The sequence below is a fragment of the Sceloporus occidentalis genome, unplaced genomic scaffold, assembly GCF_023333645.1.
Source record: "Sceloporus occidentalis isolate IW3139 unplaced genomic scaffold, rSceOcc1.0.p SCAF_51, whole genome shotgun sequence".
Lineage (NCBI taxonomy): Eukaryota > Metazoa > Chordata > Lepidosauria > Squamata > Phrynosomatidae > Sceloporus > Sceloporus occidentalis.
In genome coordinates, this window is record NW_028317031.1 from 4,294,741 (window position 1) to 4,306,930 (window position 12,190).

General features: G+C 40.4%; 1 protein-coding gene across 1 annotated transcript in view; it reads left to right on the top strand.

Annotated features, from left to right (window-relative positions):
* Window positions 1-12,190, top strand: part of LOC149288500 (FAS-associated factor 1-like) — a 98,267-nt gene that overhangs the window by 24,352 nt on the left and 61,725 nt on the right. Inside the window, exon 10 of the mRNA XM_089491668.1 lies at window positions 4,147-4,252. Within this exon, the coding sequence (XP_089347794.1) occupies window positions 4,147-4,252 (106 nt within the window). The remainder of the gene's footprint in view (window positions 1-4,146; window positions 4,253-12,190) is intronic.

Genomic DNA, 12,190 nt, shown 5'->3' on the forward strand with positions numbered 1-12,190 from the left:
TTTGGTCAGGATATGTCCCCTCTAACGGTGGATGGACTCGGTGTTCTCATGTGTCCCTGATTGTAAGATCTTAGAAACATTTTTAATTTCCCTATATTTGTGACAATGGACCTTTAAGCCTACCTTTAGAAGTCTTTGGATAGTTTGCTTATTTTCTTTCTTAACCTATATACTGTATGTCTTGCACGTGCATTGTACAATATTTGTCAAGTCATTGACTAAACTTAATGTAAATTGCTCTTGCTCATCACTTCAAGGACATTTTGCTCCAATGTATCCCATGATACTGGAATAATGTGCTAATCATTGTGTTACCACCAGGGGGCGCAGTAGCTGTACACATGCAGGTGATTGCAGCTTTGCGTTGGATAAATCCGTATATATTGTTCTGATCACTGCGTATTATTTACATTCGGGACTCGATTATGACACATACAGGATTATGTCTGTTTATTTAACACACTTTGCAATAAAATGAGATATTGTAGTATAGCAATGCTTCAATAAAAAAAAAAATGACCGCTCCTTCTGCAAATGGCAAAAATTAAACTCGGCCTCTTCTCGAAGTTTGCCTCTACCCATCTTGTTTTATTTTTGGAAGATACACATTAACCCTTGGGTGCTGGCATCCACGCTACACATTTACATTAAACTTTTTTTTTTTTTTTTTTCTTTTCATACCCACTGTTTTTAGAACACTCTTCTGCTGCTGAATACGTTTATTGAAATTTATAAAAAAATGATTCTATTCGTTTAGCTGCTTGTGTCCTCTTTGTTCCATGTTCACGTATTTTATTTTTAAGCAATTAAAGAAGTGGTGATGCTCGTGATTTACCCTGAATATATATATATATATATATATTATTGGACTAAATCTTTGGATGTATTGATCACTGTGTGCATGTAGAAACAAGACCACAAGCTCCTACTGCGTTTACCCCCCCCCCCCCCCCCCGGCTCCAGACCCAATTATCTAGTTAGTTTTTCGGTGGCCGGCCCATGATCTAGAAAACATGGCTGCTTTTACTTTAAAATAGTCTCTTTTTTATACTTACTATATTAATTCCTATTAAGGAATAAAGCAATAGACGGCGTGGGGGATCCTGCATGCGAGAGCCTTGTTGGACTGAATAGACTAAGGCGGCCGGTTGGGTCCGGGTTTTGGTAATTCTCATCTGACGGCGGACCCCTCTGCCTGAGCGTGAGACCTCCGCTAGGATTAACAGTCTATTTGCTTTCTGGTCCATGAGGCAGTTGCGAGAGCGATTCTGTGTTACGGGGGCTCCAGAGATTTGCCCGCCTGCCAGGTTTTTAAGTGGCTGATGTTCTAGGCAAATGTGAAATCTTCTCCAGCATTAGCTACAACAAACATTACATTTACATATTGATTTCTTATTTTGGGTTAATGTAAATACGCTGTAATTACAGTAAATGTGGTCTGTGACTGACATGAGCCGGTATAAATATGCAAGCTTAAAAATGGGAAATTTAATTGACAGATTTGCAATGTTTTATTTAAAATCCCAAAGGCACTTAAAACCCCCAAAAATTCCTTCCAGCAGATCCACGGAAACATGAGAGCTTCCCGCTTAGACTGCTTGCGGAACACTTGCATTTAGAGCCAGATTTGCACATCATTTATTGTATTTATAGTAGACATTCAATCAATGCACACAAATTGCTGATATTTTACAGTGAAAAATATCTATTTCCATTTTGACCACATTCTGCTGACCTTGTATGCAAATCAACTGCTATTCTGCAGAATAACTCATTTGAATACAGGACCAAAAAAGACAATGTCATAATAGCTGATATTTCTCTCAAAACATTCCGTAGTTCGTGATCTTCTCACCCAGACGTAGATCATGGAGAAAATGTTGGCTGCCAGCACTTTAATTGTTTGATAAAATAACAGGGAAATCTAAGTGTTGAGGATACCCCCGTACTTGCCCATTTCTTGCTGTATTTGTGTCGCTAGTTTCTCTTAGGTTGCTTTTATAGCGTGTCCAGAACGGATAAACCTGCAGTCATTTTGTTCCGGTTCTCTAGCTAGAAATAGCGTTTAAAGAACAGTTACTATTGCAGCCATACTTCTCAAGTGTCTAGGTTTTTATGGGACAGTCCTGCTGCCCCCTGTGCTGCTTTTCATCTCCTCTGACCGTCCATGAAGATGTAAGATCAATGGAGGTTTGTGCTTTTGCTGCTAAGTGCTGCAAGGTGACACCTCAGGTAAGGTGGCCACGTGGCCATGCATCTGCCCCTATCCACGCCTGTCTCTGCCTCCTCTCCCACCTCTAGCCATGCCGCCCTAACACAGGTGTCCCGATTCCAACACTGCAAATGATGGAGGAGGGTAGTAATATTTAGGATGCATCAAGAGGATCATAGGTCTGACACCTTTCCTTAATGTGCAATGGGAGCCATTTAAGAAAACGTACCGTATTGGCTCGGATATAGGCCGCCCCCGTATATAGGCCGCACCCTAAAAGTTTGGTGCTTTTTTAAAGAAAAAGTTTTTTTCTTTAAAAAAGCACCAAAAAAACATGCTGCCACTCTGTCTCCCCCCCCCCCGAAATATGCTGCCACTGTCCCCCCCCCCCCGAGATATGCTGCCACTGCCCCCCGAGATATGCTGCCACTGTCCCCCCCCCCCCCCCGAGATATGCTGCGCCACTGTCCCGTCCCCCCCCCGACTTGCCAGAGCAGACTCCCGGGTATCTTGCGGGGCCGGCGGGGGACATCTACACAATACGCGTATACAGCTTCCGGTGCCGGCACTCAGCAGATGTGCCGGCACCGGAAGTTGTATACGCGTTTTGCGTAGATGTCACCCGCCGGCCCCGCAAGACACCCGGGAGTCTGCTCTGGTAAGTCTTGGGGGCAGAGGTAAAACGCATCGTGCGGACGGTCACCGGCTGCGGCGATGCGGGTAAACAACCTCCGCAGCCGGTGACCGTCTGCACGATGCGCTTAGACAACCTCCCGTGCCGGCACCCCCCCCCCCCGTGGAAAGTGCTGGCAGGGGAGGCTGTCTGCATGTATCAGAGAGAAGGATGCAGGTCCCCTGCACCGCTGCGGGGGATCTGTATCCTAACCCCCGCTGCCTGCCCGGCGCCCGGGACTGCATGTCCCGGGTGTCGGGCGCTAGACCCCCGAATATAGGCCTTACCCCCACTTTAAAGACTTAAAGTGGGGGGAAAAAGTGCGGCCTATATTCGAGCCAATACGGTATATCTTGTCCTTTTGGTTTGTCCACCAGTTTCATATTTTTGGAGATATTACGTCTACCTTTGTGGCACAGAGATCTATTGGCAGCCTGTGGCAGGGGGGTAGTATTAAGCAATGTCCTGTCCTGAATTTCTCCCCTTCTTCTCACGCACCGTTACAAGGATGCCTGATCCAGTCAACCGCAATCAGCAACTTAGCGATAGCACAGAGATAACTTAACAGGTCCTGAGAGCAGGAAGGTGAGACAGCGGGTGCTGTGATATACACACGAGGTGGGTTTTAATACACTCATATTCACAGTTTAAAGTAGGACCAGGCCTACATTACTTAATTAATGTATGCAGTTAGTCTGTAGAATTCTCCGGTTTCTATTTGTCAGGCTGTTTTCTCGTGTTCAGTAGTCACAGGTTGCTTGTGGCAGGAAGTAGTTCTGCAGACTTTGTCCCGATGAACTCGGCTCTGCTGAATTTCCGCTGTATGTATGCCTGGAGGTTTCCCTGTTCCTATTGGAGCTGGGAAGAGGTGGGGTCATGACAGGGGTGTGGCTATGTGTACAGGGGTGTGGTCACCTGTATGTGTGCACCCCTGTTAGTTATTACGCCTTAAATACCCTTTAAGATGGTAAATTTGCGCTTAACACATGAGGGGTTGGTGGACACTCTTCCCAGTGACCATAAAGCTGCGCATGCGATCACTAAAGGCTGTGTTTTTCCTGTCTAATAGGTATAGTAATTATTTTTACATGTTTGTGTGTTACCTATCTGGTCAGTACTGTAGCAGCTCCGTTTGTGGGTTGCGTGTGTCTGAACTTGTCTGGAAGGTTGTCGAGACCCTCCCAGAGGGGGTCGCAGCTCTGAAGGAACAGGTTGTGGCATGTCCTTACTGACACCCTGTCTCTATTTTCCTGCCCCACAGCACCTTGCCGGAGTCATTAAACCAAACCTACTTGCTGATCATCTCACATCGTGAGGTCCAGAGGGAGTACAACCTGCATTTCTCTGGGAGCTGCACCATACAGGAGGTAAGGGTGGAAGACGATGGAGCCGGCAAAACATGCCAACAAGAAAAAAAAATAATTGTTCTTCTACATTTATACAATCCTATAACTTTATACATTTACTTCCTTCAAGACACCTATGGTGTTGAACCATCTTTTATTTTTAGGCATTTTACGTGGGCCAATCCAATAGGCAAATATTTTCCCGTGGCCCACCATCATAGAAGACCCTATTGGTAGGCTGCATTCTATAGAAAACAAAGTGGAACTCAAGTTTATACTTTGTTCCTATTTTATGTCTAGTTTCATTAAAATATATTTTCTTTAACTAATTTAGTGCTCTATATTAAAGCTATGTTTATATTATTGTAAATATGAGCACGGCTCCGCGCACAATAACATGTCCCGCTGCTGTTGGAAACATTGTTACCTATCGAAATTATTCTTTTAGCCACAAGAGGGCTCTCTTGTCTGATACACTTTTTAAAGAAGAACTCCGGGACGCCATTCTGTATTTAAAAATTAGCTTCTCAAATATAAACAGAACACAGCATAATGGCTGGAATATTGTTTGATCTGGAGATAATTGGCACATTGCGGGAAGGAGACTTAATTTCACCCTTTTAAATTAAACACCGAGATTTAAAAAGATATAAAATATTCAGTAATGTTTAGTGATTATAAAGTAGAGGCACATATTTGGTTTGCCATTATTACTGTTTCGATGGGGGGAAACACTGCAAATATATCCAAAATGCAGTTGGCCATTCTGACAATTTGAAATGTTTAAGCAGTGTTAATGCAATCCACTCGCACACGCTAGTCTATGCAGAAAGATTCAAAATGACTACATCAATTATTAAAAGGTGAAATTAATATTCCATAAACCAGTCCCCGCTCCCCGCAGTTGAGTGCAACTGTCTTTGGCCTCGATATGTTTGGATAGTAAAATATACATGGGGAACACAAAGCAACATATGCTGCTTGAAATTACTTTCAAAACCTTTTCCTGTGAACATTAGTATTTTAGGGATTTAATGAAAGTGTTTTTATGTGGATCAAATGAAATCATGATTTTCTTAAATTTATTAATAAAATTTGTCTTATTGTAACTGGAAGGGCCAACATTTTTGGTTTTTTTTTTTAATGTCAATTTTGAGGCTAAAAACATGGCTATAAAATACCCAACTATGCATACGATTTTAGGTGCAAAAACCAAAAAAAATTGTATTTTTTTTTTTTTTTTTTTTTACCATTTGGAAGTACTAAAGTACCACCTACTTTAACATTCTTATAACTAGCATTTAGAAAAAAAAGATTCTTGGTACATTGGAATGCCGAAAACCCTTACAAATAAACTCATTGCAAAAACTGCCTCATTTATAACTTTTTGCGTAATTGTCACGCCGCTCAAAAGCAGGTGCCAAAAGCTTCTTAAAAAGGGTTTGCTGTTGCATTGTCATTAAACCTTTAGGAATAGAAATAAAATAACAAATCAACCCAGAAATTCGACCTAGAAATATGTAATCACAAAGAAAGTGTCTAAATCAGAATTTATTTTATGGAATGCTTGTCATGTGGCTAAAAAAAGGGTCTCTGATGATGGCTGATATAGAAGTTTACAGAATTTTTTAAAAATTGTTTTGTTTTTTCATTGTGAATTAAAATAAAATATTTTTTAAAGTTTATTTGCAGGCTAGAGAGCTCAAACTTTTTATCAAGGAGAAACCCACTTGGGTTGTTATAGTACTGTGTTAAAATAAATTAGTGTTGTAAAAAAATATCTGTAAAAACAGATAAAAAAAGAATGGTGCTTTTAATCACATAACAATTACTGTTTTTGTGAGCGCTGCAATATTTTTGTTTTTCCCCAACAAATATGTTCTATAAATTCAAATAAAAAAAAAAACTTTATAAACCTTCTAAAAATGGGTGCCTGTAATATGTTTAGTTACGTTAAATATAGCAATATATTATTTATATTACTATTAATGTTATTTATTATTATTATTTATTATTATTCCAATATTTGTAATTTTTAAATTAACTGTAAACTTTCTATTATGGTTCATACTGAAAGTACATTCTCGAGCATGTATATGTTTCTGGTTCCTGTAACCTAGTATACTTTACAACTGATAGTGTCTCCAGTACTTCTGTACAAATGTGATCCACCCACAAATAATCCGCTTTAGCTATGCTAATCAGGAATGTTACAACACAAGCATTCCTTCCCAAGGCGTAACATCGTTATAAGTGAAATAGAATAATCGCAAGAGACGCTTAACCCTAGCGCCTCCTAACCGTACATCCCTAAAACAGTCCGGCATTTTAAAAGTCCCGTGTCCGGTTCTGGTGCACCAAAACCCACGGAAGAAAAAAGGCAGTGACTGAATAATTGCAATGGTGACCAGTACAGTAATAATCCCGCTTAACAATATGTACTTGACAGGTTGTAATCGTGCTAATTGAAGAGACTAATTCACACTTGCTTCATTCTATTCAGAAGCGGAATCAGCAGCTTGTTTTGCTTTTGACCAGATGGTCGTGATGAACACCTACTGAGCACTTTAAGTGTTTGCTGGGATTACAAAGGCGGTGGGCTGCACTCATCTCAAAATGATTTGAGGGGAGCGAGAGGAGAGGAAGGGGGGAGCCTGGGCGCTCAATGGATTCGGCGCAGCCAAATTAATTCTAGAGGAACCATTACACACCGAGTCCCTATTGAAAGCGTTCTCCCTCCCTTGTTTGTTCTGTAGCAATGAGAAAGTGAAGGCAGATTACTGCAAACAGAAATAAAAAAAAGTCCTATGAAAGGGAGAAAGAGCCATGAAAGCCTTTCATATCATGTGTTGGGTTTTTTTTTATTTCGCTCTTCAAAAAGTGCATTATGTGTGAGAATTGCCGATGTATAGAAAGCCAATTGGAGGTGTATTTTATTTTTGTTTTATTTTAAAAAGCACTGCTAACCCTGTAAGTGCTGTGGGGGGGTGAGTAGAACCCCCCCATGGCACTCTAGGGGTTAAGACCGCATGGATTTCTGAAAGCAACTGTTGAATTTTGCGTGGTAAAAGGTATATTTGTGTCCGCGGTTGAATTGCATGGATTTATAGAGGAGCCCTTCCTTCTGAAATGAATCAGACGGCTTTCTCCGCTGCACCATTCTTTTTACTTTATAAAATTAGAGTGTGTGTGTGTATGTGTGTGTGTGTGTGTGTACAACTGTGCATGAGAACTAGGAATCAGAGGAGGCGGCAATCAGAGATCATTGGATGAGCGGAGAGACCTGGCAGGAGTGTATTTAGAGATGAGTGAGGAGATGTAAGTAGGGGAATTGCTATGAAGAGCTTTGAAAGTCAGGATTTTGAAAAGAATCCTGAAGCGCACAGGCAGCCAGTGAAGAGACTGACAGAAGAGTTTATGATGGGTTGTAAAGCGGCTAGAAAGGTATAATGGAGACCAGCTTAGAGTAACCATAGTCAAGATGGGAGGTAACAAGGGCATGATCAAGAGCCTTAGTAGCATCTTGTGTTAGGAAGGGACGAATGCAGGCAAAATTTTTTAGATGGAGACAGCAGTTTTTTAAAGTGGAATGAATATGGGGGTGAATGAATGAGAGTCAGTGTCAAGGGTGACATCAAGACAGCGAGCGTGAGGATGGGGGAAGATGATTGCACCGTTGACATTGAAGGAAACTGCTGAAGAATTGTTAGCATTGGAAGGTGGAAACATAAGAAGTTTGTTTTTTTTGGCGAGGTCAACTTTTATAAATTGTGCAGACATCTAGTTAGAAACGGAGGCAAAGTGGTTAGTGACATGATCTAAGAGGAAAGGAGAGGAATCTGGAGGGGATCTGGGTGTCATCGGCAAACAGGTGGTATTGAAAGGCAAAGGTTGAGATGAGTTTGGCACGTGAGGTAGTATAAAGTGAGGAAAGGAGAAGCTGTGAAGGTGTGATCAGAAAAGTATGATGTGAACCAGGATAGAGCTGTGTCATGGAGACCAAGATCTTGAAGAGTTTAAAGTAGAGGGTGACCCACAGGGGTCAAAAGCAGCAGAAAGGCCCAGTAGGATTAGTGGCCCTTGAGTTTACCAGTGAGTAAATCAGTAGTAGTGTTATCATCTCCGTGATTGAAGAAGGTCACAAAAGTAGAAAGATGGGATGGTAGGCGGACAGATCGATTGGGTCCAGGGAGGACTTTTTCCAAGATTGGAGTTATGATAGCATGGTTGAAGGAGGAATGGGCCGATCCAGTAGAGAAGGCACGATTGAAGATAAATGTTTGTGTAGGAACAAGAGTAGATGAAAGAGACTGGGTAAGAAGAGAAGGTTCAAAACTGAACTTGCTGGCAAGCTAATCATTTATAATACATAATTTCAGTTGAAAAATTGTCCTTGGACTAATTATTTAAAATTAGGTGGTTTAGTTTAATAAGGTATCTGAAAAATAAATGAGATATTTACAACAGTCTTTAAATGCGATCATCTTAACCCGCTTCTCCCCAGCAACATGTTCTGCATATCTATTTAACTTTTGTCAAGATAAATTACAGAAACTGTACCAATTGGAATTATTTTGCCTAAGGTGGCTTCGTGTCATTTCTATATTACCCCAGAGAACCTAATGGTCCAACGTGGGGCATTTGGTGGGCTACCATTAGCAAATATGGAAGCTTCCGTGACACACAGTGGTACAAGTAGTGCCTCTGGCACAAACATTTCAATAGTTATGGTTAGTGAACCACTTTTCACCGCGATTGCCATTTATACATATCCCTACTGTCTCAGAGCCACACAACTTGTGGCAGAGCCGTCTCCCAGCTCCTGCTAATACAGTTGTCGTTGCCACAGACAGAGATGATTAACTAGCTTTCTAACCAAGGCAAGGAATCGACACGGGTGGCCAACATCTCATCTGTACAGCAGCGGCTCTTATGTTTATTTATAGTGTCCTTAAGCTCTTGTAGCCTTCAGCCAGACCTTATATCACAACAGTCTTAGGATTTGTAATTAGTTTGGGCTTAAAAGGCACCAAATCAAATGTGTCATGGATATCACAACAGAAACTGAATATATCTACCTTCTCTTTGTGTGTTCTACAAAGGTTGTTTTTTCTTTTTCTTCTTAGTATGGATATATAATCAGAGTATCGGATTATCCCTTTTTTTATCACAAGTTCTTTTGTACACTAAATTACTATAGGTGACCTTTTCCATCTTTTCTTATACATTAAATGTGGCCCTCTATAGAAGTGGTTCTGACTTTTACAGTTCTCCAACCTGACATGGATTCTTTGATTTTGCACTTTGTAATTCTCCCATTACTTCTAGGTTCCTACCCTGAGATTTATTTATTATATTTGTGCCTTAAATATGTTTTAAGGAGCCCTTTTAACGCACCTTTATCATGATGCACGATATAGCTTCATTTCTGTTCTATAAAGATTTATTCATATTGACTCATATTTAGCACTTTTTCTAATTACCTTGTAAACGCTATGCTTTTGTAGTGCTGAGTGATTTTACTTTGGTTATATATATTTATTTATATATATATGTATATAAAATGTATATTGTGAATTTGAAAAATCTTTAGTGGGTAGCAAGATTCCTTTCAAGTCTTTTGATTTTATAATTTTTTGTTTAAGTATGTTTAAAATTTCTGCAGATTTTTTTTTCTAAAGTTATTTTAAAAAATCTAAAATATTACCATATTAAACAAAATATTTGCTTATATCTTAAACGATCTTCGATATTTTAAAAGTTTTGAAACCTAATATATATTTAGCATTCGGACCATATAAATACAGCTTTGGCATTCATTCATGCTCTTGAAAACACATCTAAAGTATCCAGCTGAATCTCATTGACCAAAACATTGTGCTCGATACCGTCGCTTCTGCCAACAAGAATTGTTACTCTGCGGTGTGTTGCTAAGAGAGGCTTCCTTTACATAAAATTACATGCTTCGAGCATCCCCAGGAAGAAATCCCTATTTAATGTTTCAGAGAAGCATATGAGTCTGTGTAGCAAACATTTGGTTGCGAGAGAGAAATCGTATGCCTGGATTTGTGGATTCTCCGTGACCAGACACTACCGTCCCGGATTCCCCCCCCTTAGTTTTTACAGCTGCAAGAAAAAAAAGCATCTGTTCTCCGTAGAGCCACTATTGTTCATTTCTGACACTTACTCTTCCCTGCTTCTTGTACCCGGCTCAGGATTAGATGCCATCGAGAAACAAAATGTGTTTTAAAATAAAGCTGATGAGGCAATAGGAGGCATCCTCCATCAAGGGTCATCTCTTTAAACTTGTACAACTCTGGGGGGTTGATCGTCCGTGTACTCGGCAATGCGAGGATGGAAATCCCTTGTGCTGATAACTGTTTAAAATGGAATTGAATTTGCATAGTAATGTCTAGTTGAGTCTCTTTAATACCAAAGGAAAACAGTATCTGCGGCATCACTTATTTCTCAAGCTATTTTTTTTAATATACATTTGTTTTCTCTCTTTCTTTTGTGACAAGGTATCTGCCAGATGGAGTGTAACATTTCTATTTTTTTTTAAATTAAATTACCCTAGCCAAGTGGAAATAATCGACCAAAACATTTAATATTTAGTTAAAGTTGCAGGATTTTGTTTTTAGCGTGTCCGTTTCCCAAGATAGCAGCGGAGTTGTTTCAGAGATCAGACTGTCTATCCATCAATTTAGTTTGCCTTTCGTGGTATCAAAAAAATATATGAAAAAAATTGACCATATATTAATGCTATTAATTCCATATAACATTACTTACTGGCATTCCATATAAAAGTTCTAATGGTATTATTCACGATAACACTGGTGTCTACTCATTACCCACACACTGAGGATGCCATGTGCCGTGGCACAGACAACAGTCTCTTATCAACGGGCCAAAGTATTACATTGTGGTTAGTAACAAAATAACTAAATAAGTATCACACCATGGTATCCAGTGTTATAGCTAGTTTTGGGTTGTAATTGCACTGGACGGGACCCAACTAAACACTAACACACGTATCTAAGACTTGGTTAATTTGCAGTTCCTGCATGCATTGTCTAAAACAGCCTTAATACCAGTAGGTATCAGCATTCACCAGCACGGTTCGCCTGGGAAGAACTGGCTTTCCAACCGTAAATGGTTAAGACTTTTCAGATATCTGGATGTCTGTACATTCATATACCCATTTCCCCCGGCTTTCTTTCTCTTTGTCTCCTTTAAGGAGGAGGAGGGCCTGTAGTTAAAGATGTAAAACATGAATTTCTTGGTCCCAGTGCACTTACACAGAGCCTCGCTGAGATTAGAGGAACCCTGTTGTGCAGCTAATGCTCCAGGGCATCACTAGCTGGAGAGGCATGTGAATCTGGGCATGGGAGGAAGGAAGGATCTGCTTTACGTTTAGTTCTGGGTCACCGGGTCCTAATGATAGATTAAACGGAGGCCTCGAAATAATGAAGAGGTTTGTACAGTTAGTGGGGCAAGCACCAAAAGTCCGTGTTCCATAACGGTTACTTAAATTCCAATCCCACCTGCTTTGTCTAAATAGACATCTCTTTAGAGGCGTATTATGTGAAGAAAATATTAAATTATTGAAAAGAGGTATAGGAATATTGAATGGGCTTTTTAAAGATGGCCCTCTGCCTTTTGGGGAACATCTCCTTTATGGTACCTGCTCTCCTGCTTGAAGTTGTATTTTATCCCCAGCGGTGTCTTTGTCTTGCAGTCTTCTTAAGATTTCTATTATTGGGCTCCTTGTACACAGCGCTTGTTACCTTGGGAATCACTCAGGAATTCAAACCCACTCCCTTCCAGTCTTCATCTGAACAGGTCATGTCCATCAAAGAAAGCTACCACGCTACAGTGCAGGAGGCTACTATTAAGAGAACATCATCACTCTATTAAGAAAACTTTAGAACAGGTGCAGCCTCTTGGTTTGGACTTCAG